A 27674-nucleotide genomic window follows, 5' to 3' on the forward strand; every position below is an offset into this window, starting at 1 on the left:
TGATTTTGACATTCTTAAAAATATTTTTAAAATGCGAAAGGATCCTACTTCCGCCATTGGAGATGTTTAGAATGCTGAATGGTTTAATATATCTTGAACTTGAAAACTAAAGCCGCAATTCGCAAAAGACCCAGTTACGGATAAAGTGGATTACACAGTAGAAAAATGTTGAAAATACTTGGAAATAATTCTTCAGGTAACTTATTGTTTTTATAGTACGTGTTTATTAAAGAAGGTGAATGCATAAAATACTACATATTATAAACATTAATGCGCTGTACATAATTAATCTTTTTCGACATGAGTATGATATAGACCAATAAGAAACATTTCTGTACTGTTATTGGAAACTGGTGAGCGCCGTTGGTATAACAAGGAAGCTAACGGAAGGAGTAAAATATTCTTCAACTGTTGCGGGAAAAGTAGCATGTAGAGATAAATGATAACAAAGTTTTAAATTCTGTAAATGAGGAAATAACATATTTTTGACTGGATATTTGAAATGAAGTACATTCTGTATGAATGTGTGTGGATTATTGTTATCTCAAAGGTGAATAGCTTAGTTTACTGTTAACTTAGTTTCTAAAATACGCATGAGTCCCTTCTTTAATACAACGCGATAAGGTAAATGTATTTTCTTTTTGACCAGACATTTTATTCATTTTCGCACAATGAGATAGTAATGAAAGAAATTATTTGTTTTTAACCAGATTAAAAGAATTTTAGTTGTTTTACTATGATTTTAATAGCATAGATGATTGTTTATACTGATGCAGAAAATGTAACGCAAACCATTACTGTAAAAAATAACTTTTAAAAGAAATCAGCAACCAAGATCAGACATAAGGAATATACATGTCAGGAGATAAAAAAATCATTTGGAAAGCAATATGTTTAATTGTTTTAGGAAGCACGTAAAGCCAAAATTGAAAGACTTTTCAGGTTTTCTTGCTGTTTATGAACATTGACTTTTGATTTGATATAGTCATAGGAAACAATTCACCCCTTTGTGTAAGAAATCATTTCCAAATAGCTTTTGCATTAATTCATGACATGTTTACTTTCAGTTATATTGTTTTGCTATTACAAATGAAATACTGTATAATTATTATTCTAATTGGTGTATTATTTTATACAGTAGTCTCAGAATGGATTTCATGACTGTTATAAGAGTCTGTGCTATGTAAATAATTTGTGTCATGAAAAGTGAGACTTAAATAAAAGATAAAATGTAAGGGTAGATTTCCCGGAAGCACAGAGCACCCCAAACACAGCCATAGAGCTATGCATCGCAAAGTAGGCCCACAACAAAAAGAACTTGTAACGAAAAATATTGTAGACGGGTTGCTTCAAAAATCCAACAATAAGTACATTGTAAATATATGTAAAATGCAGAGAAATGGGTGGGGGGGGTGGTAAGGGGTAGATAAAAGGGTCGGATGTAGGGAAAGATGGAGCAAGGATGAATATTCAACAGGGAAAGCCACGTTCAAAACATTGTATTGTCTAGTTTTGTAAAGTTAACGAAAACTTCGCCGACAAAGCAGTCGGAGCTTTGTTGCATAAATTATGCAGATTGTAAACATGCACACTGGTAAGGTTCGGACTGCTAAAGGAAGGAGTAAAATATGTTCAACAGTTTACAGAAAGATAAAATCGTGCTTCAAAGACTGATTTCAGATCACGAAATCGCGCTTTACGGGAGAGAGACGTTTGATCACAATATGTAGCGAAACATTTGGTCTTTTTACTTTATTATTTTTGAATGCAGCAAAACAGTTACGTGTAACGATATGACTGGCAAAGTGAATACTCAAAGAATTGTTAGAGAACAAGAATTTAATTTAAAACGATAAGGAAGTGAATTCTTGCATAAATAGAAACACGATATTTTTCATTAGACGTTAGGTGATTCCCCGGACAATAGTAGTTTTCATAACGTGCATATCGCTAGACTTTCTAATTTGTTTTAATGGTGTATGTTTTGTTGTTATTATGCGATCAATAGCTTCATCTTACATATAAAATTCTGTCTTTGGTGCTTGCGTTATTGCTGTTAATAATTTATGAAAAGATTTATGTAAGAAGAAAAGTATAATATTTCACATAGATACGAGAAAATGAGTAGAGCAAATACGGACGTATTTCTCATTTTTCATGATATTAGGAAATTTTAACAGGTTTAAATAGTATGAAAATTATATCTTATATGTAGGGCGAACGAAGAAGAAGAAGAAGATATCTGATATATTGCGGAAACAATTTCCCGTCAATTCCAAATATTTCATTTCTCTCTCAGAATAATGCATAATTACACTGGATGATTTTCTCCCGTTTTTATCTAGAGAAGTTATAATCCAATGAACATGCAAAATGTTTTGAAACAGATATTGAAAGTCGGCGATGTACCATTTGTATGCTGCCCCGTCTTATTGTCCGGGATATTCAGCGAACCTTTACAGGAAGTTTCCCTCCCAAGATGAAATGCGCATATAATCTACATGTTCCGATCCGTTGATTATTCACTGAGTAACTGCCCACAGGTTATTCAATATAGGTATACCATAACACCAGTTCTTGTCAGGAGTAATTTTTGCAAACACATCTAGTATTTGGAGTTCAGTGAAACTTCCTCGATAGGACATGTGCCTATTATCTTTTCTGTCCGATGACTTTCGCTGAGGTATTGCCGTTTGGTTGTTTAACATAAGTAAACTATAGCTCATTCTCCGGTGTTTTTGGCTTGTAATTCAACGAAAAGTCATAGGAAGCTTCTCTCTCAAGAGGAGATGCACACATCGTTCAGTCCGATGATTTTTCTGAGTTATTGCCCTTTGATGAACTCAGCTAGTGTGCTTTAAAGTAACAGTAATACTAATGCAAGGAACATGTATCTAATTTAGCGGTATTTTCTTGTTAAAACTAGAAAAGTAGCTTGAAATTATCAATGAAGACAAGATTATGTATTCTTTACTAGAAAATACCTTGACTTTTGTTAGATTTTTGAAACGAAGAGTATTCTGTATAAATGTGCTTTGATGATTCTGATGTCTAATGTAAAAATGCTCATTAGTCTAAATTTCTAACAATCTATTTCTGAACATTCGGTAAGATAATTGCATTTCAAAAGACATTTTCTCAGCTAGACGTTTTCCCATTGTAATGTGGCTAAATAAAAGCTTTAAAATAATAGGTGATTTACGTGAATTATTGAGGGAAATAGGGGAACTATTATCGTTAAATGACGAAGCATGCTAAGCTTAAAATGCCTGAAAACTGTTAACGTATACACCTAGCATTGCTTAATTGGTCAAAATAAAGAAAGCACAGACAACCGTATGTTTGAAACTAAAACCATTTCTGCCTCAGCGTTCATTGTTTAGAACAGACAAATCATTATGATGATATCGGAGCATTTACCGACAGCTTTTTTGTATACACATATAAAAGCAATATTCGTACTACTCTTATGTACACCATAACATAATACTGATTACAAAACTGTGTTTCAGCAAGATTCAAAGATGAAAACACACAATTCTAATACATTTTTGCTGTATTATTGTTCTCTTACAGTACCGTTAACTCATTGGTTTTATATTCCTAAAACATACTATATTCTTTCGTAACTATTAATAAAATGTGCGATTGCTTGTTACTTTTGCTATTCTTGCTATTCTTATATACGAGGTAATAAATATGCTTAGCTGTCAATGTTATTTCAGTACAGTCCAGTCGAAGACCACAAATTGAAGACAGCAATGATGTTTTTGAAACTTATTTAGAAAAAAAAGAAAATGGATGGTTCTACAAATTAATAACCTGTAATTCAAAAATAGTTTTTTTTTTCAGAAGATACAAAATTAAACTGGTAGTTCTAGTACTGTGATAACACGGTTACTGTTATTCATGTATGACAAACAAAGTTTAAATTCATAGCGAAATTGAAAGAAGCGGCGAATCGATCCGATCTTAAAATTTAAAGTAAATATTAAATTAAGTGTTCGATGGCAGAGCCTTTTAAGAATTTATTTCTGAGATATGTCGGGAAATATCTTTAATGGCTTTGCATAATTCTTTTATAGGAAAGACTTAAAACATTTCTAATCATAGTGATATGACAATACTGCCAATGAGACTAAAACTCTCAAGGTGATAAACATAAACATCATTATTCTATTTCAGACGATTAACAAAGGGAAGTGGAAATGCATGCTAAAAGTTTTTTTTCCTGAATAAATCTAAATGGCATTAAAGCAGATTGCAGCTTCAAGGTGCTACATTCCTTTCGGCCTTGATTAGTGTTAACATCATATATTTGGGACTTACGCTTTCAGAAAATTTATAATGAAATGAAATAGATGTTCAAATTCAAGTTTGACAAGATTGGTTATCAAATCATGTATTAATAAACACTTTTACTTATTTTGCGTTATGATAATATTTGTTAGATGCAACATAGTTTATGTATTGCTGAAGGAAAAGCTTTTGAGAATGGCCAGTACAAGTATAACTATGTCATATCAATCTATTTCACCTAACTGGTGACTGTCTGCTGATACATTAGTCCATTAAATATGTATTTTAAGCATTTACTTTGAGGTGACAGGTATTCCCCACTTCATGAACAGACTTATTTAGGATATTGTTATAGATTGCGCCAAATTTAAAAGCAACAGTCTGTAAAAGCCATACGGCGGTTTCATACTTAACACTCAGAGTTATTTTATATTTATATTTCGGGATCATGAAGTCCCACATAAGACATCGCTTTGTGCATGAAGTGTTCTACCCAAATTTTTTTACCTTTCATTTTGTTCATGAAAACACTAAATTAAACTAGTCTGCTAATAATTTGCGTGGTAACATTCTGTGAATCCAGATCTTCTTACAGCTTTTGTTTCGCGGAACACCGTTATGAAAAAGACATAAAATGTTGCAGCTAATATCCGTTACATTCGTAGTTGCACTTATAATCTAAACATATTGCCGAACCAAAATGTATAAGACCACGATTATTTGTATCAAATTTAGTAAAGAAACATTCATCACAACTAAATGTTCATCTTGTATGTACAGGTGTAAAATTTAAAAATCCTTTAGCTTACTCCGATGGTAATTGGGTTTGTAAGAAATTAAAGAATACAAAAGTCGATAAGAAATACAAATCCAGTTTTATTTATAATTTGATGTCGTCCTCATTAAACCCAAACATTGATTTAATATAACTCATTAAGAAATAGGAGATAAAATAATAAGAAAAGGAGCACATGTTTTGTACATCTTCAAATTTTGTAATAGTCTAGTATTAGGAAAGCAGTACTATTTCTTATCGGGAGATCAACTGACAACTCTTACTAGGTTTGTTCGACATAGTTGTCACAATGGTTTGGTGTATATGCGTGCATGCGTCCGTCCGTTCGAGTTTGTCCGGGCTGTAACTTATCAATGGATCAAGATATACATTTAGGCCAAATGTCAAAACTCGGAGCTGTTTTCCTTGACCGGACTGCAACTCAGCCACGGATTGAGAGATTCTTAAATACTATTGCACCAATGTTTGCCTCGATTAGATGATTTGTCATTTGCACCAAACATTTTTGTAGCTTAAAGGTCAAGGTAATACTTAGAGGTCAAAGGTCAAACCTTGGTGCGGTTTTCCTTGTCCGGGCTGTAACTCGGCCATGGATTGAGGGGTTCTTAAATAGCTTGGCACAATTGTTTGCCTCAATGAGACAGTCCGTCAGGCGTAAGTAGTTGAAAGGGCAAGGTCAAACATAGGGATCAAAGGTCAAAAGTTTATGCAGTTTCTCTTTTCTGGGCTGTAACTTAGCCATGGATTGGGTTGTTCTTAAATACCTTGGCAGAAATGTTTGCCGCAATCTGTTCTGTCGCCGCCAAATAGTATCATAAATGTTGGTCCTTATGACAACTGGCGGGCTCTACATGTTGCCCTTGGGCATCTAGTTATCTCAGAGGTACAAACGTATACAGCTAAAATTAGTGTTTACTTAGTTTCCAAAATATGCATTAATCATTCCATTAGTGCAATGCAAAAAGGTAATTGTATTTTTCTTGGCTAGATATTTTATTAATTATGAAATGTGTTTGTCTAGATTGAAACATTTTTCGTTGTTTTACTATTTTCGAATATTATAAATGATTGTTAACATGGATGCAGAAAACAAAAGCAGATATATTTTTTCAAATATGTAAAACAAGCACTCATTGTGAAAAAACACACAGGGTAGGAGATAATTACAAGAAATATCTTTAAAAATGATGGTCGGCGAATTGTAATAAGGAAAGAAGATTATGAATTTTTCATCTGACATTCATCTTTCATCTAACATTTTTCAAATCGCAAAACTAAACACCGCACTTTAACAATTTAAATGGTTCTCTTTTAATTTTTCGCAACGGTTTCGTAGGATTGCAATTTTGTTTCGTTTATCCTTAGACAAATAATTACAGCAGTAGTTTCATGAAGCGGTTCATGAGAAGAGGTCATTAAACGTGTTTATATTTTTAGCTAAATTGGTCCCTATCCCCATTTGTAACAAAATAGCAGGAGACGATATTGTTACACATCGAGTTTGATAAAAATCCATTACATTTTAGTGGATAATGCGAAGGAAGGCATATCTACTTTTAGCTATAGTGGTCCCTAATAGGGCCCAAGTTCCTATATAAAATTTGGAAGAGGACCTTATAATGATGCTCCAGAACAAGTATGACAAAGATCCACCAAGCTGTTCATGAGACGCTGTATAAAGGCATTTCTAGTTTTAGCTCTAGCAGCCCCTAAAAGGGGTCAAATGTCCCAGCTGAACAAAGTTGGTTGCGGGCCTAACAAAGATGCTACAAATCAAGTTTGATTAGAATACATGAGAAAAAAATCAATTAAAGGATTTTTTTTATTTATTATAATTATTTATTTCTAAAATAGGCCAACTGATCCCGCTTTAACAAATGCATATTCGCTATTCATGAATCTTTGGACAATGACGTCACACCTTTAAAAAAGTGAAGGTCAAGCAAAACATACAATTGTTATTATTTCAATATTTCTGTTTCATAAACAAAGTTTGACTGTAGTCATATCACATAGATAAACTGTATGCAGCGTACCTTCATTTCAGTGTAATGAGATTCCGTCATTATATAGCATATATATAATGAAACAGATTTCAACTGAGTTCAATATTTGCATACAGTACTAATGAAAAATATTCATATATAATAAATCAGTTAAATAATTTATAACAAATATATTGGCAAAGCAAACAAGTACTCATTTTAATATGCAATCTGAATAAGTCACAAAAGCAAGAAACCTTTTCATATACAGACGACAATTGTAACAAGGAAAATCTTTTAAAAAGCACTTCTCTACATAAAAGACTCTTATCACACCCTTATTCATGTGATACGCAGACCGTATTCAGCTCTTTCTTTAATTTGATATATGTTGGTATTTGAACAGGTTTTTATCATATTTATTAAACTTACTTATCATTTTGAGATATATCAATATTCTTGCTAAATATACTGAGCCAAAGTTAGCTTTAAAACTGTGAACAGCGTCGTTTAGGATAAACGCTTTGTCTACATTTCACTCAGCGTAGCACAATCAACAGAGTGAAAGAAATTGACACTCTCGTCCAATCAGGAAGAGTGTTGCATAAATCTTCCATTTTGATAAATTATCTATAATGCGTTATCAAGTAGTTTGATTTGCAAACTGAAGTCACGTGGCATAGGTAACGAAAACGAATTTAGACGGCGTCGCCGAAAAAACCATACTCAAACAATATGTTTAGTTGTATTAGTAGGTACGTTAAACCAAAATTGAAAGATTAGACAATTTTACAACTGCTTTTCGCACTATATCTTCAGTTAGGTATAACTTGTGATAAAGATAGCTAGAATTGATACATACTTAGTTGACTTAGTATATTTGCACTTAAAGCTGCTGAGGTCAAGGTCCAATTTACTTAAGGTATTAGGCCCATAACAGAGTACCTCCTTTTTGAAGAGTATTCAATTCCTACCATAAACCTACTTTGACTGCAATTTTCAGGGTGGGGGGGATGTAGGTTCAAGTCCCACTGGGACCAATTATTTTCCCCTTATTTTCCTTTTTTTCTAGTAAGTTTTTACTTCTTTCAAGACTTGTTATTGGTTTATTGTACAGAAGTAGAAAACAATCATTTGATATGTGATTTCTTGCTGTTCGAAGTGAATTTACCTCTGAAACAGAAGGGGTAGAATTAGACATCTTTAAAAATACTGAGTTACATGCGGTAAAAGTTCTCTATTTTGCCTTCATTCTTTAGATTACATATTGTGAAAGAAATGTAGGTAGGTTTTACTTCTGCCCCAAGGTTATTTTTGAATGAAGTGAGCAAAATTCAAAACAGACCCGCCTGATTCGACCTTAATTTTTCAATGTTGGACTTAGAATTCTGTCTCATTAAATCCGTTTACTTGAGGCACCCTAGAAAAAATGATATTAACAGTTTTATTTTAAGTTTTATTATTGTTTACCAATAGTTTGATGTTTCTTTCGTAAAAATAATAGTATAATGAATTCTCTGCAAACGTTTTGTATAAAGGCCGCCACTTTGAAATTTGTATCTACTTGAGCTTGAGGAAATACCATAAATTACACAAAATTTATAAAAAAAACGGCACGATAAAGTTTTTAAAAATTTGCAACAAAGTGCAAAGTACTGTCAACTGTAAGAATATACCAAGCAAATGCCATGTTTAAACGTTACTATTAGGGGCCTAATACCTTAAAGAATGAAATAACATTTATCAAAATTGGTATAGACAGACACCAAGGTGCGCTTGTGTTTTGGGTTATTTTGGTCGGGTTCAGATAAAGATGAGACACATACAAAGCTGATTAATTGTTACTGTTAGAAATAAATGTATGATTATACTGTCTGCCAGCATCTCTTCATTGATTACAGTTAATCATAATTGAGTCCGGTGTTTTTTCTTTCCTTCTTTAGCTTTTTATGACATTGACATTTGGTAGAGTAAGTCAAAGACCATGTTTACAGAGTGCAAGAAGTCAGTTCTAAATAGCTTTTACATCGATTTATGAAATTTGTACTTTTTACTTACATTGCTCTGTTATTTTAAATGAAATATTTTAGAATATAGTCTGAAAAGTAACCATGTGAATAAAATGTACATTTTGTAAATTGTATTATGAAAAGTGAGATTTAATTATAGTATGGTATAGTTTTGAAATTTAAGTTAGATTTCTCTGACGAAGCAGTCGAAGTTTTGTCACATAAATATGAGCCGCGCCATGAGAAAACCAACATAATGCGTTTGCGACCAGCATGGATCCAGACCAGCCTGCGCATCCGCGCAGTCTGGTCAGGATCCATGCTGTTCGCTAACAGTTTCTCTAATTGCAATTGGCTTTGAAATCGAACAGCATGGATCCTTACCAGACTGCGCGGATGCGCAGGCTGGTCTGGATCCATACTGGTCGCAAAGCCACTATGTTGGTTTTCTCATGGCGTGGATCATATGTAGTTTCTTATCGATGACATGCAGACTGAAATTGAATGCAAACGTAAAGTAAAATATCTACAATAGTTTACAGGAGGATGAAATGGTTTGCTTGCAGTCGTGCTTTCAGATAACGAGATACCACCACATGGAAATAAACCTCAAATACGGAATGTCACTATATTGGAGCAAGACGTTTGCTTGTTTCATTAATTCGTAAAGATATGACTTGCAAAGTGATTACTCAAAGAATTGTTAGAGAACTAGAATTTAATTCATAAAAAAGAAGTAATTTCATGCACAAACGGAAACGTGATATTTTTCCATTAAACGTTATGTGATTGACCGGACAAAAGATGCTTTTATAACGTGCATTTCGAAAGAATTTCTCATTAAGTTTAATGGTTTATATTTCGCTTGCTATTATGCAGTTAATATCTTCATTTTGCATACAAAATGCTGCGTTTGGAGTAAAGTATTATATTTCATTTACATGGGACATTACATTTTGTATGAATAGAGTGAATTCAACATATTTCTCTTATTTCATTGTCACAGTAAATGCAGGGACACTTAAGGTTGAAATAGTATATTAATATGACTATTAAATCTAATCAAACGAGGAAATCATTTCCCGTCAGTTTCTCTAAAACATCATAATATACCAGTTCTACTTCTATCATTTTTCTTAGAGACCAATGCAACAATCGAAATGTTTAAAATCCGGCTGTGCACCGTTGTTATAACTAGGAAGCTGAAAAGTAGATTGTAGTGATCAAGGAAGATTATAAATTCTTAGGGAGAAAACTCTTTGTCTTTAGACTTCTGAAATGAAGAATATTCTGTATAAATATGTTTTGATATTCTAATTTTAGGTTACAACGCTCATCAGTTGTTTTCTAAATTTCTTATCATCTTTAAAATTTGCTGAACAGTACGATAAGGTAATTGCATTTCCCGAAGTAAATTTGAAAGAGGTTTTCCCAACTACACATTTTCCCATTGTGATCTGTCAAGATAAAAGCTTTTAAATATAAAGTGATTGATGTGAAACATTCAGAGATACAGTGGAATGATACAAAGCTTAAAAATGTCTAGAAAACTGTCAACTTAAACTCTGTCAACCAAAACAGTATGACTTTTTCGGCAAAATAAGCAAAGTGTAGACGGCTCTTTATATGAAATTACACCCCTTGTCTTCCATATCTAAAAATGTAAAAAATATGAAACTATTTCTGGTGCATTCGCAAATTTTTCAACTTTAATGTTTTCTTTTTTAAAATTGAATCCTGTGGTAACGATCAGCCTTACAAGGGATAATTCAAATACATTTTTCAGTGCAACTCAAACATCAAAAGACTAAATTTTTATAATTAAGAATGTAGGTTGAAATCCCGTAAATTTGTGTGGCCTTTTTTCTAAGTTTACAAATAATTGGTATAAATTTGTACTAAACGCAAACTCGTTTCGTTCCTACATAACAATAAATAGCAACTGTGATTACACGCTGTTATTGCTTTAATAATTATAATTATTGGATAATTTTTTACAAGTCCATAATAGAGTACCTCCTTTTTGAAGAGTATACAATTCCTATCATAAATCTACTTTGATTGCAGTTTTCATGGGGGGGGGGGGGGGGCGTAGGTTCAAGCCCCACTTATACCAACTTTTTCCCAAAATTTCTATTTTTCTAGTAAGCTTTTACTTCTTTCAAGACTTATTATTGATTTATTATACAAAAGTTTGCATATTCCTTCTACAGGGAAGGCTTCAGAAACGTTTACTGAAAGTGATAAGAAAAAATGTCAACTTATTATAAGCAAACTCTTGAATTCAATTTGATTGTTAATTCAGCAAATAGAAGCCTGAAAACTTAAGTTTATAAAAAATCAATTTACTTCTGATTCAGACATTCATCAAAGTGAAGTAGCAGTCACTGCTAAAAGCTATTTTCTGGCTAAAGTAACATGATTGTATCAAAACACATTATATCTTCAAGGTGATATTCTCCTTTAGGCGTTGATAAGTCTTGTTTTAAATACAAAGGGTTCGAAATAGCAACGAAACCGAGCCTACGAAAAACTGACACATGATTCCCTAAACATAAATTAGTGATAATACTCAGAATGCACGTTGTCAGAATTAAAGTAATGTTTCAGCGTTTTTCAATGGTAGATGCCAAGTAAATATATATCCTAGACGACATCATAAAAAAGTGAGTATTTTCAGATAAAGTGCTGCTCTATACCAGGACTTACATAAATGTATTGTTTGTAAATGTTCAATAACGATAAATCTTGTTTATATGTCTTGAACATAACATTTGTTCTTTTTATGAAAAAAAACTCATGTACAGTTGAATTAATTGAAGTAATTAAAGTTGAAACGTTCGTCTTTTATAAACAGATGTGTCTGATTATCTAAATTAATGAATGAATGCATTAGCTGATAGAAGCTCACAGGTAGTTAAATTGATAATTACGTGCACATACTATGATTATCAATCATTTAGGAGTAATAGGTAACATTACAAGATAAGGAGACCGCTTAGGTTCCGAGAAAATTGTCTTTTTTTGTAACTCATTTAGTCATGCGGGTGTTATTAATTTAGGAAACATTTTCACAGGTTAATAGTTAATATACTTTAAGCATGAAACCAACATAAGCACTAAATGAAATACTTATTCCTAATTGAATATTTGAACGAATTATTGACATTGCTAAAATAAACAAAAACGAGAGGTTGCTACTTCAAACGTGTACGCGTAGAAAGGTACAGCGTGTTCTATATCATCAGTGCATGTATATTTATATATTTACGGACGACTATGATTTATAAATGATAACAAGAAAGCGTACCTGTATATTTTTGCACAAACTAAAATTGCATTTATTGTAAAGACCGCTTGTTGAAAGATTGATGTAGTATCTGATGAATTTCCCAATTATTTGCCCAAATTCCATATCATCATTATAACTTATTCCTTTATAGTGACGAGATCTACGTTTATCTGAGTTTGTTATTTCAGGATATAGATACTAGCTTTCTTTCTTTCACTTGAAGACATTATGATGAAGTTACTAACAGGAAACAGCTGATACTGCTGGTAGAAGTACGGTATATTGTCATGGCCACACGTTGATCATTATATTATCAGTACCTTCCTGTACGGTTATACTTCCATTTAATTGATGTTTGATTCACCTAATAGTATCTCAAAAAAGCTGTTTGTGTAAGTTAAACCCACATCAGAATCATTGTCGTTTGCATTTTTAGAAAGTCCGTCTTCCATCAACCAAATACAGTAGTTTTGTTTCTTATCATATTGTCACCATTGTCTGTAATTTTCACGGGGATCATTCATTTAGTGCCTTAATGTTCAGTAAAACATACAGTTTCAAGTCAGTCATTGTACCAGTCTTTCTGTTTGTCTGTCACTGAAAATCAGTCGGTCATACAGACAATTTACAGTCAGTCTGTACCCGTACACATTTGAAATCTCAGCCTTTTAACATTTCTGAGATGTCCTATCAATCTATGAAGATCATATATAGCCTCAACTATATTTTTCCACTTCTCTCTTTTAAATACTTATATTCGATTGTCTAGTTGTGGTGGCTGTACTTATATTTTGTTGCTTGGTTCTGGTAGTTGCGGACAGAAGTTGTGCTCCGTCACTAGCGGATATACTTTACTCTGCATGTTGCACATTTGTTTTTATATGCAGTTGAGTGATATACTTGTTAGAGAACTTCTGCAACGATCCTTGACATTTTTTCATGAAAAGTCTCGGCCATTTGACCCTTTTAAAGCAAAATACATGTTGGAAAATACCAGTAAATCCGTTTTAACCATTGAAAATTCAATTTCAAATTTGCATTTACACATTAAACACTAAATTAAAACTGATGTTCAGCTCAATCTTTTTTAAACAGAACTTGCAATTACCCACCTAATTTCTTAATGCCGTTGCGCACGCTTGAACAACAAACATCGACTGCGTAACGTTATTTATACGGAGAATAGTAACCGTTAAGCTGGAAGCGTAGATGTTGCCAGGAATCTGTTATTTCCTGTTATGTCCTAAACAGTCAGCGTTACTGTCTTTCTTACCTTAAATCATGACATTATATATGTTTTGATGTTCAATAATTCTTAATAATTACATACAATTAGCAGTAAAGTTAAGACTCAGATCAGGTTATTACACGTAAATAAGGTGGCTTGTTGTGAAAACTGATCCCACGATCTACTCTAACAAAAAAAAGAAAGACAAACAAGCCCACGATCGTTCACGATCGCACGATCTTTGATATTGGCTTAATTATTTCACACATGCATATCTACATTAGTAGCAACATATTTACATATTCAAATCGCATCTGACCAGACAGAAATGGGTCAGTAATCACTGGTGATTGAGTATTTTTAATACTTATACACACACATACACTCTTAAGACATACAAGTACTAAATTTACAATCATTACAGTGCAATTTAATGTATAACAATAATGTAAAGGACACAATTTAACAATTACGTCGGTTAATAAAAGAGCATACAAACTTTAATTACAACCAAAGCAGGATTAAAGTAAGAAAAATACCGTTAGGTTTCACCAGTTCTATACAAATTGACAGATGCAATTATTTCATGATAAATGTACATTTTTCATTCGAATAATAGCTCTACTCATTAGATGCCAAAGCAATTAATTAATTTTATGAGCACTAAACGTTACACAAGTGAGTTTGACTTAATGTATCAGGTAGGAAAGGTGGTTGATAATGCTATTAATTATTGACAAATGATATAAGCTAGGCCAACGAACCACACAACATGTCTATTGAACTTCTTTTCAAAAGCTGATGAAAGGATTTGATACAATAACATTGTTTACCGGTTGTAGAGCGGGGGAAGAGCAGTGTCCGTTATTGTTTAAGTGAAGTCATTAGTACTGTATACTAATTATGTATACAATACAAAAGAGCGATATGAAATGGCATTAATGTTGATATCTTAAGGTGAAGAGATGAACAAATAGATAAATCTTTAATTTCGGAACGGAGAGACTGCTGTGTAGATGTATGTCGATTATTTTGTTGACAAACTTAGTTTTCATTTCTTTTTAATTGTAAAACATTCTTAATATTTATTTTTGTGCAGTTTTATATCTAATAAAGCAAAAGTATTTCCAAACTCTAATTCATTGACAGTGTGTTTGACATTTTCTAACATATACATGTGTAATTGGTGTGTAACGATATAAATAAATTAAAAGCGAATTTGGGTTTCAAATTTGATAAATTCTAAATCCAAAATGGACAAATAATTAGTTCTCGTTTAATATGTCAACGGTTAGAAAAGAAGAGCGACCTATAGTGTTATTTCATAGACAAATGTAAAGAACAATTTTATTATGTTAGACAAGTTCCAAGTTCGTGACACTAAAATGAAACATTTTAAAATAAGATATAGTAGAAAACTTGTTAAATATAGTTGCCGTTGCGTTTGTCATGTTTGTTAGTAAGGTGTCAAAAATGTTTCCAATATGTAGCAGTGGAAAGCGAACTGGTTTGATCGTGACTGTGATGTCTAATTGCAACTTCAGAAATAGCAAAACGCTACTTTATTATTTCATTGTTGTATTTTAGAAACATATTAAATCAAAGCCCATTGTACATAAGGAAGTAATTTGATTATATACATTATATTTTGAACTTTGTCTGATCGCACTTTTCGATGAAGGTGTAAATACAATGCCTCATAGGGGAAAATATTTAACTTCAAATGGTAATACAATACATGTAGTAGGTTTCGTAAAGGTAAATGTCACACTTCTCTCGCATGTAAGGTAACACATATAACAATAACTGATATACATAATTCTCAGTAGTGGAAATGAAAACCATAACCCACCTTTTAACCAAAGTGTTACGTCTTGACGTCATTTTTACCTTTATAGTCTATCTACGAACTGTTACCAGGGTTACCTTCATTATTGCAAAATGCAATTTCCGGTGTTCTCATTAAATGTTCAGACGTTATATGATTTCCATTCTTCATAGAGCATGATAACGCGCTTTTGACTAGATACGAATTTCATTAAAACGACTCAAAAATGCTCTTAAAATAATTTATTTTATTAGCTCTGCAATGTATGCAAGTGAATCTAGCTTAAATTATTTTAAAAGTCCCTACCGTAATAGAGAGAAAATAAACATGTATACACAAATAATTTCTATGGAACGCGTGACCAAGTGATGGCCTCTGCCTAAATTACCATAATAGCATTAACATACAGAGGATACATTTCTCTTTGTCTTTCATCGTGAGATTTAAATCCATAGCGGAGATCAATGAAACACGCAAACCATATATAAACTGTTATTGGAAACCGGTGATGTGCCATTAGTATATGCAGGAAGTTAAAGAAAAGAGTAAATAAGTTCAATTGTCTACAGGATGTAGCGCGGGGAATGGAAGCATTGTTCGTTTTCTTTGCTTTTAACAACATTAGATGATTTTTTTCTTTTTTACTACTTAGGGTTGTATGTATATACATGAGGGAAGCTTGACACAAAATGGTATTTTAGCTAACATCTGAGGGAAGCTTGACACGAAATGATATATAAAATAACATATTGCGATGTAGAGATTAATACTAACTCATCAGTTCTTTATAAGACAAATATTTACTGGATTATCAGATAGAGAGAATTATACAACAAATTGAACGGATTGTTTTTATGTTCAAAGTATCAGTCATCTTATTTTTTACTTTAAGTTTCTAAAATATTATAGTTTCCAGATATGTACACTCTGATAAAGCAAGGGGCAGTCAAATTTTAATTTACCTTTATAATTGCGAAAAACTAATTCCAGTCTTCTTTTTAATTTTCATCAGAAGGTGCGTTATAGGAATAAAAATGACATTTTAAGCTGTTTCCGCCTTGGTTTTGTTTGATTAATGATGATAACAATTTATAATCATTTAATTGCATTAACAGACATCTGTGCGTTTTGCGCACATAGATTTCTACTTTTGGCTTATCTTGTTTGTACTGACATTAATATTTATTAATAGAGAAGAATTAGCAAATAAAAGCATTGTTACTGTGTTATATGCCATTCACTGACGAATAAGTTGATCTTTTGCCATTTGCTGAGCAACTGCAGCGAAACGGTAATTTGTTAGTTTATGAGAATACAATTTCTCGCAGACACGATCGCACAATAATTAGAAATCATAAAAAGTGACATTTAAGAACGCTTTCATTGAATTTGCTACAGAAAGCAATTGCAAGTTAACAAAACCTTGTGAATTAATCTCATAAATGTCACCTATCTCTTTCGCAGAATGATTGTCAGTGAAAATGGAATAAAAATGTCGACACATCACAGTTAACGACTCTTCCGCAAAGTTCGTTACGCAAAAAACGACTAATCCGAAGATGACTATAACTTATATAAAAAAAATGATAATTGAGCCGCGCCATGAGAAATACAACATAGTGGCTTTGCGACCAGCATGGATCCAGACCAGCCTGCGCATCCGCGCAGTCTGGTAAGGATCCATGCTGTTCGCTAACGGTTACTCTTATTGCAGTAGGTTTTGAAAGCGAACAGCATGGATCCTGACCAGACTGCGGGGATGCGCAGGCTTGTCTGGATCCATGCTGGTCGCAAAGGCACAATGTTGGTTTTCTCATGGCGCGGCTCATATAATAAGATGGTGATCGGCAATTTCCGTTCGCTTTATTATTCTCCGTACGTAATTTCGGCATTTAGTCTAGAACAAACCAAATACATAACGGAACACAGTGTGGCTTCGACTTCGAAGGTTCAGCGGCACCCGCCAGGTCAGTCCCATACATATGAAAGTATAGCTTGGTAAATTTTCGACACAACAAAGTCAAAACTATTAGCGGATTTATAGTTCTAGTCGATCCTTCACACAAAGCCTCTAATACGTTACCACCACGGCTTTATGTGTTTAAAATGACTATCTGAATTTAATTTATTTGATTAGTAATGAAACTATAACGTAGAATTAGCCTGTGGACACACTTGACACACTAGTTTGAAGTTAAAAAACAGGTGAACACTATTCCTTATGGGGTTTGTACTCGCACTTGGAAAATTAACATTATTCAGAATTCCGAAGGCCTATCAACTTTACCACGGATACTAGATGACTGCACAAGAATAAAATAATGACTATTCATATGGAGGTTCATTATATAGGTTTGAGCAAATCGTCCGTGTGAAACTCCAAATGATTTTTGACGATTTTTCTTTCTGAATAGCAAACTATAATAATGGTAGAGTCCAAAATAATCTTAAATAATGCTTAATAATCTAGATTTAGAAATCTTACTGGTATTTGATTTCCTATGTGATCCTTAGTGAAGTATTAAGATATGACGAGTGTCCTTATACCAAGTTTTCGATTTAAAAATGTTAAAAACGCCAGCAATTACGTATAAAACATAACCACAAATGTTATTTACAGTCAATACACAATTACTTTACAGTTTTAAGCTGCTTTAATCTAATACATATATTACGTACTTGTCAAGCTAGCTTAAAACATATTCATACTTTCTCATGTTTGTAAAAGCTACCAGTAAGTAGCTTGTTTTTTATCAGTACTTCGGCTATTTATTCCTGCCTGGTAGGTAGGTTATGAAAAAGACGCCAAACATAAATTCTATTCAGTTTTGATAGGACTAACAGTATCATTTACATAAGTTGGCAGACCGTAATCTAGGAAAAGTATGCTTTGTTTAAAAGCCATTTCCTGCATTATTGTCCAGGAAAATATCGTCAGGTTTTATATAATAATTTGATGCAATGATTTTTTAAACTTATATCTATGTCAGTTTATAAATTTTACATATATTGTATTCAGGAAAACTTAGCTCAATGATCTAGAGTTTTAGTCAAGAAAAAAATTTCTTAAAATAATGTTGATGCAGATTTTAATTTATCTATGTCTTATAATTTACATATATTGATCAGAAACTTAGCTTCTAATGATCTAGAGTTTAGTCAAAGATAAAATTCTTTAAAATAACTTTAATACAAGAATGAGCATTTTTCACACTAAGATGGATTAAAAATTATTTTGGTTCATCATTTTTTACCGTCAGACATTTTCATTCAAGTCAATTTTTATTCAGTATTGAAAGCGTTTCAATTGGCAGTTAAGATAAAGTAAAGGTATTGCTTTTAAAGGAGACCTACAAGAATAGTATAGAGAAACTTTTGCGTACTTTCGCAGTTCTGCATTTTAAAAAGAAGTTTCCGAACATATCCGATGTCACTGTATTTAACATAATTTCATCGAAATCTTAATGTTTAAAATCTTACAAACATTCATAAAATGATTCTTTATTATGATTTCACGTACTGCAATTTGAGACCTTTTCACGTGTCACTGTCTTTCATGTAAATGCTTTACTAAACTTTTCTAACATTATGTGAATTGTAAGCCAGACATGTAGAGGTATATGAAAAGTTTATTTGAGAGCCTTCTTTCAACTTTGTTACTGAACATGCACGCAAGACCTTAAAAAATGGCTAATGTTTAATAGGGACACAACTTAAAAAGTATGTTAGAACCAAAGTTTCTAAATTAAAGCGGGGTACAATTTTGATCAAATATAAGCTAGTGTTATGTATCTTGTTCTAAATCCAAAGACATGTGTCAAGACTTAAAGCATTTGTAGTAGTAATTTCTGTGACATCTACATGCATGTACAAAATTACCGAAATTTTTAAGTTAAACAGGGGCAAATTTAAAAAGATTAAAAACTGGTTACCGAAATATTTAAGTTGACCAGGGGCAAATTTAAAAAGATTAAACACTGGTTACCGAAATTTTTAAGTTAAAGAGGGGCAAATTTAAAAAGATTAAAAACTAGTTTTGTAACTTCTAACGTGAGGTTACTTTTTGAAATCTGGCTTAGTATCATTTGAGAAACCTTGCTTCCAAAGCATTTGCTAACAATGTTGGCAAAATGGTGACAACTAAAACTCTCACTTTCGGAAAAACACTTCAAATACTCGAGCTTCTATGTAAAAAGAAAACTGTAGAAGTCGCCTTCAAGAACAGCATTTGCTACTGAAGTGTGTACAGTTATACGTAATTAACAGAATCATATCTAAAAATAAGTAATCCCATATATTCTTTGAGAGCTAAATGCTATTTGTAACTTCATTGTTGTTATCATTCATTTAACTTTGGAATCATTGATGCTGTTTAAATTGAACATAGGCACCCTCATGCACATCTTATTATTACATAATTCCAGTTAAGCCGTCCGTTGCAAAATGGTATGAGGGTTGTTGCACAGTTTAGTACCTCTTATAAACGGACTCAGTCAAACCGAGTCTGCTTCGTGTATTTGATAAATGCTTTCCTAAATTCTGATCTGAAACTAACGGTAATTTTACTGGTTTTTGGTAACAGACAACAAATTACATAACATTTGGGTAGATGTTATATTGCTATTTCTGTTTACATTCCTTTTGATCATAACTGGCAATAATCTAATCACACGGATGATTGAAGCTTGTCTAGATTGCGGTAGACCGTAATGTCAATTAAAAGATAAGACATTTGATATAATCTACTCCCCTACACGAATGAACATATATTTATAGTGCCATTCTGTGCCAGGACGTTTGCAAATAGAAATTGTATTATCTGGTGTTTTTAATTATCCTTTAACCACGCAAACACATTGTAGCTGAAACGCCATTGGCGAAACACGGAAGCTAATGTATGTTTAGGATCTATACAGCTGTATATACCATGTAAATCGTCAAAGTTTTGTATAAATGGAACAAGAAAGATACGAAATTTTTTACTGTAGCGGTAATGAAGTAGAGAATATTTTAATATTGGTTGAAATTATGGATTGGAATATAAACTAATAAAGGTTTAGGGTTATACATGAGTTTTAATGGTCTTAAATGGACGATACCGTTATAAATACAAAGGTTGTGAATGCTACTGAAAACTGAGATTTAAATCTTTTAGTAGATAAAATTGGGCTAAGTCTAGCCAATTGTTTAGATAATATCTATAATGTGAAACTGCTAGTATTTTATCATCCAAAGTATCTGAGACGAATGAAATACTAAAAACTTCTTCCAACGGCTATTGGAAAGTTGTGATACGCCAGAAATCTAACAAAAGGATAGTAAACACGGGAGTATAAAGATATAAAACACCAGGGGCAATTGTATAGACAAAATTTAATTAGAAACGATCCCCTTTCCTATCATCAGACGTTTTGTAAAGCTGAGATGATATGAAAGAAAAAATATCTCATTTGCTGTTGGAAATAATGACGGAGTTAGAGGTTACTTTAGGATAGAAAAAAAATAAACCTATCATACATTAATGAATTAGATCCGATTCATGGCTCCGGTATACCCACTTTATCAGCATTTGTGCAGTTTGGTGTCAATCAAACGTCAATTGCTATAAGTGCCTCTTTTAGCACTTGCTGGTCACAGGCATGATTAAAGATAATTTAACAAATATTACTTTGATGAAGTAAAAGTGCTTTCGTTGTCGCAGAAAACAATCTCTATATGAGAATGGTGGAATCCCAACAAGGTTAAACTGTCAGGAAATTCAAAAAGTAACAATGCAAATACTGTATTTGGAAGTATCTGTAAACAACTATTTATGATAAGGATATGATCCAGAGTTTTCTAATATTGTACGAAAAGGACAGACTTACTTACTTGGCTGTTCCCAGCCCGGTGACATAGTCAATTTAAATATTCAGTTACATGTATAAGACACTGGATCTATAGTTAGGAAAATGAAGTGACTATTTTTTCTGATACTGTGTTAAAATACTCTTGAATGTTTGCCGGTCAATAATCAGAAAACAGAATTACTTGTCGATAAATAGTCGAATTTACTGGCTCTTGGTCCCTCGGACGTCTGGTTTTGACTTTGACTGGTAATTTAAAAATATTAAATGAATGAAAATAAAATGGCAACAATAAACACTGTGAATAAATCCTACTGATAATTGAAAGTTTTACTTAACAAAGCCGGGACGTGTCTAGCCATGTCTAGCCATGAACCTTAAATGGCTACCAGGTCCCACCAGCAATGTATTCACACTTATATTGAGCATGCTGGACCAGAAGTATAACGAGAGAACAATGGTCTTTAAGAATGTTTTGAGTGAGAGAGCTTAAGACATCTGCTTCTCTTCGTTGCAGCTATCGAACTTTGAGCCTCTCTTTAATAGAAAGTGTAATGACATGAAAATGACGTCAAGAGACACACAGAGAAGAGTTATCGTTTACTTCTAGAGACATAAAAATGAGTGCGAACGTATTACATACTTTCTTTGTTTGTGACGATCACCTACATATTCAAAATAAAGACAGTTCTTAATACATGTGGATAAGCTACTTTGATCTTAAATGTAAACTACTTTTCGTTAACTTATAATAGAAATATACATGCCACCTGAAATGCTATGAAATAAGCTACGTTGAATTTAAGTCTTTTATGTTATTTTCTTGAACGTATTAAGTATATAATTTGTGATGGTCTGGAAAAAAGTATTATCCCTTTGTTGGCATCATTGTTTACCTCTGATAAAGTCCCAACCATAAAAGAAAACAATCATTATTTAGTTTGCCCTCTATTCTGTTGTATAATATTGATTCTTAAATGTCTTTTTTATCCTTGAAATAGAAGGTCTAATATTTTAGTACACTTTCCAGGCGCCTGCATGGCGCAAAACATCACGCATGCACTACCGCCACCAACGACGAACGGGCTCAATCAAACCGAGCCTGCATCATTTTCGTTTATGTCGTGATAACATAACAAGAGAAGCACAATTTATTTTTGCAAGTCTTAGAGTAGAAACGTTTTAGTAATGAGTTGTATAAATTTAATATATCAGTCTAGTTACTGTTTAGATAGCCTATCAGATACTTAAAACATAAGAAAATAAATAGAAACTTAAACAATACTTAGTTCTGAATTACTTATCTTATAGTATAATCACTATGCTTAACAGAAAATGACAACCGCTAATGACTTCATTTTAGTCGACTTAGCTTTTCCGAGGTAAAGACTGTTAGAATTATTTTCTTTACCCTTTGTGTTTTAATAAAAGAGTTGTTTTTAATTAAAATAAAAGGGATGACTGTCTGTAAGCATCTAGCGCTTTTTATTAGATACCTTTCGTACTGCGTTTTTACAGAGTTATCATAAAATAATAAATTAGATAATTATCTCTGCAATGGATTGTTTTTTTATGTGATCCATACCAAACATTCCAATTTCTGCCAATAGCCTGATTAAAATCTTTAATCACATAATGGCATAAACAGACAACTCATTGTTGTATATATAGCATTTTCTGTTATTGTATGCTACAAAAATTAATATCTATTGCAAAATTACATTAACTAGATATTGTAACTAAAAACACAAACTTCAAGTAGGCACTATCTGTTTTAGATATATATGTTTAGCTAACTGCATCAAAGTAGGCAGTCTGAAAAAAAAATTTCAGATATCATTTTCTGAATAAGACTTATTAGATCTGAAAACAATGATCCTGGGTAAAATATTGGGTACAATGGAGACAACTCCGCTGAAACTGTATTGTAGGCTAAAGTGGCTATGTACATAGTATCTCATGCAAAGCATGCACTTTTTACCTCTATACACAAAACAAATCATAATTAGAAGCAATTACGGCAGAGGTCAGCATTTTGAAAAGAAAATTTTGTAAGGATCAAATCATTAAATGTCCTAGGAGAAAGTGTGACATTTTTTGGTGGTGAAATTTATCAATGAACAGATGATTTTTTTTAAGTTAAAACCCACAGAATTTCACAAGGTAAAATATGTTGATAAAGCTATTACTGGAAAGAGAAGGATCTCTGCTACCCGTATATATGCGTCAAAGTATGGGAAAATTATCTTAAACATGAGAAAATCAAATAAAACAATTCTAGGACTGTTAGATGCATGATTGTGTTATCATGTACAGGAGGTATCATGGATAACTTACTTTTCTATTACACTGGTATAACATGGACATGATCATGATTGACAAACGGTGTTCACTCAAAAATTTCACTCTATAAAAAATTGTTTCCCTTGTGCTTAGTAGGCTTTCTGTACGTTTAGCATGTGTAAATGTTGAGTTCTGCTCAACCCAGAGCTAGAGGGCGTGGACGGTAGCATGTATTTCCACTACCGTCAATGAACAGGCTCAATCAAACCGAGCCTGCAACATTTTCGCTTTTGTCGTGTTGAGCGACCTGTGAAGTTTCCACTTTTTGTATTTTAGGGTAAGTCTCTACATTAACAGTAAAGTGTATAATCATTGCTTTGTATCATATTACACTTACCGACGAAGAAACAAATATGCCAAGAAAACAAATAGAACACTACACTAATTCTCATCGCAAGCAACATTTTACAAGTAAAATATATACGTTGAAGATTGTTCTACTCATAAGTTATAATAAAGAGGAGTTTAATTATCACAATTATCAACATTTCTCGGAAGGAAGAAAATTCTTAGTATGTGTATGGATTGTAGTGATAAAATTTACATTAAATGGAATACATACCATTCCATCAAAATGTATAATGTTCATAAGCAATCAGAAGTTGATATCAGATATACAAGAATGAGGGAATAAAAGAACTATCTCAGAATTATGTAATTGGATAAATTCTTACTCATTAAAGGCAGCTTATACATCACTTGAAAGTTGAAGAATACATTATGAGATAAGGCAAGAACATGCTTTTGTAAATCGTGTGATTAAAATGTTTTATGAATGAGTTTTGTTAATTTGGTGTATCAGTCAGGGAACATCCAGATTAAGTATGACTTGGTTTTCTAGTGCTAACACGCTCGACTATCAGTCCAGTTGTCTGGTAAAGGCACTGGAAATTTCTGAGATGCTCTTGTCTCCCATCTAACTAAAAAGAAAGTTCTGGTTATTCCCAAGAGTGCTACACACCGGGAATGTTAAATCAGCCAGACTGTTTTATCGCAAAACGCTAGACTACGTAAACCGGACAGGCTTGTATGTAATTGATCTCTCTCCCTTTCTGTTGTAGGGACTTTCTTTAATTGTATCCCTCTGATCAGACAGCTCTGTGTCTGTACTAGGAGAGGATGGATATATTGCCGCCCCCCCCCCCCCCCCCTCTACACCCCACCCCCTCACCCCTCCGAACGACTGCCTTAGTGCAAAGCGTTACCAAAGATAGGTAAAACTGCAAGCTCGATTACCTTGTTATTCAAAAATTGTAATTTATATTAATCTACTGTGGATTGTGAATTTGTTACTAATACATATAACTAGATGTAGTAAGTAAAATATGAAAAGTGGTCTCATACATCACGTACGAAAATAAAGTGGATCTAAATACTACGAAAAAATACAACCTGACATGAATCTATGAAATGTGTATAAGTTCTGTAGTTTGAAATAAACGACCGTGAAATAACTGATCACATATTTTCTCTAGTGCGGTCCAATATCGTAAGTTAAGAAGTAAATGAAAGTTTTGAAACAACTCATTACGATCTTATTATTATTGGGATAGATAGATTTGAGGTATCAGATATGAGCCGCGCCATGAGAAAACCAACATAGTGGCTTTGCGACCAGCATGGATCCAGACCAGCCTGCGCATCCGCGCAGTCTGGTCAGGATCCATGCTGTTCGCTAACAGTTTCTCTAAATTCCAATAAGCTTTGAAAGCGAACAGTATGGATCCTGACCAGACTGCGCGGATGCGCATGCTGGTCTGGATCCATGCTGGTCGCAAAGCCACTATGTTGGTTTTCTCATGGCGCGGCTAATATATCTTTTAAATAATAAAAGGAAAGAAACTTCAGAAAACCAATAAGGCAGAACTGTACACGGCAAACCCAGACATACACCATGGATTATCAAAAATATTCTGTTATGTCCCTCCAACCATACTACATTAAACACGTCTCATAGAAGCTAAGAACAAGGTGCCAATTAGTTAAGATGAAGAATGCTTGGGAATTGAAACTTTTGAAGGTAATTTGATTAACTAGGGATAAGGGATTTTAGGAAGAGTGTATTCGCATTCAAATTTCTACGAAACAAACCATTTGGCAAAATCATTAACAGCAGGGTAGTGACCATGACTTTATCGTATCTTTGTATTCATTGTTTGATTTGAAATTCGTAGTATCATGGAAATGAAAAGGACACTAAACTGTTATCAGTAAGCATGCTAGTTATCTACTCTTATGTAACATCTTTTAATTTGAATTGCTTAGCAATGTTCTGACAATATCTCAAAAACTTACTGCTGATCAGAAGTATTTGAAATCTTTTTTCAAAGTTAGTTGTGATCAGACCCCATTCTTCTGTTGTGAAAAATGGAAGAAACCAGCACTTCCCTTGAAAGCAACATTAGGGTTTATACGGTGTGGCATCTACGATTTCCCAGGGTACTGTTATGTTGCCATTATATGAGTAGTTTAGAGGTTTGTTGTCCTTTCGTATGACAGAACATGTGCAACATAATTATTGTGTCAATGCTGCCATAATGAAGCTGTTATCACATAAGGGACAGCGGATTTGTCCACATTGGCCGTCTTAATGCTACATACATAGAGAGGGGTACTAAGCATTGTTATTTGTCCGTCTCCTCAAGTAAACTTTTGTAAATGTTTCGTTTATTGCTTGAATGAAACATGTTTTGAAAACTGAAAGGGCAGGTTAAATCTAGGGTCAGTCAATGACAGAAGAACAACATACACCAACATAAGCAATCAGGCCTGTAAATGGATAATTAATTCAATGGCAATCACTATGACCTGTTGTAGATATATGAAGTCAGGTGTGCATTTCCGAAGTAAGTCCATACTTTCTGATTGTTTTCGCGGCCATCTTGGATTTCATTGGTCATATTCAAAGACTCTTTTACCAAATGTAAGTGTTAAATATTTTATGAGCATATTTTACGAATCTATATACAATGTACCATCATCGAACGTTTCACAATATTTACACAATATGCCCAACTGAAGATTTCATGGAAAAATTATATCATGGCGGCAATCTTGAATTTTATTAGCCATATTAATTTTTTTTATTTAATATCAGTTTTACAATTGTTTGAAGAGCGTATTACATAAATATGTATACTACCATGCAACGTTTCAAAATTTTCTCAAGGTATGACTAAATGACGAACAATTTTCATGGAAAAAAATATTTTGTGGCAGCAATCTTGAATTTTGTTGGCTTTTTAAATTTGTTTATTCATTGTTAGTGTAAAACAGTTTGATGAGGGTACTTCACAAATATGTTCTACATGTATTGTGAAACATGTCATAATTTTCGAACAATTCGTCCATTTGAAGAGTAATTTTCATGGAAAAAATATTTTATGGCGGCCATCTTGGATTAAGCGCTATATCAGACTTTTTTCTTTATGCATATAGAACATATCTGTAGCCAAATATTACTTTCTGCTACATTTTTTTTCGCCATGCATACAATGCTACAGCATCTTTTACAAGAAAAAGTTAATTATGGCGGCCATCTTGAATTTTGGTGGCCATTTTGAATATCTACAACCTGCTTCCCAGTCAAAAATGATGGAAAATATATCCGTCTACAATCATGCCGAATTTCATACTTTTAACAGGAAGTGCACAATTGTTTAACAAACTTCTTGAACTAGACGGTGTATTCGTTATTTGTAGCTCAACATTAAAGAATAAAATTATTTTATCAGTGCAAGTGATTTTACTAAATGTAATTTCAACGTTCATTTGGTAAATACAATCGAATATTTCAAAAGACAGTAAATATTAAAGGACAATTAGTTTCTGTGAAACGTAAACATGACTCGGTGCTGGTCGGTTTCTAGAATACCATAAAAGAATTGAAATACTGTGTAGACATTTCTCCTTTACTTTCATCATGAAGATTTAAAGCTACAACCGGGATTGTACCGATGAAAAACGAAGAACGTCTATAAAATGCCAGTTGAAACCGATGATGTGCAATTAGAATTACCAGGAAGTTAAGGAAATCTACTGTCTACAG

At 32.9% G+C, this 27674-nt stretch overlaps 1 protein-coding gene across 1 annotated transcript in view; it reads left to right on the forward strand.

The window, feature by feature from the left end:
- Positions 1-379: 379 nt before the first annotated feature.
- The window catches only part of LOC123531959 (calcitonin gene-related peptide type 1 receptor-like), a 114057-nt gene continuing 86762 nt past the window's right edge, over positions 380-27674 (forward strand). Inside the window, exon 1 of the mRNA XM_045313279.2 lies at positions 380-550. Coding sequence (XP_045169214.2) covers positions 503-550 — 48 coding nt within the window. The 5' untranslated portion in view covers positions 380-502. The remainder of the gene's footprint in view (positions 551-27674) is intronic.

The sequence above is a fragment of the Mercenaria mercenaria genome, chromosome 11, assembly GCF_021730395.1.
Source record: "Mercenaria mercenaria strain notata chromosome 11, MADL_Memer_1, whole genome shotgun sequence".
NCBI classification, from domain to species: Eukaryota; Metazoa; Mollusca; class Bivalvia; order Venerida; family Veneridae; genus Mercenaria; species Mercenaria mercenaria.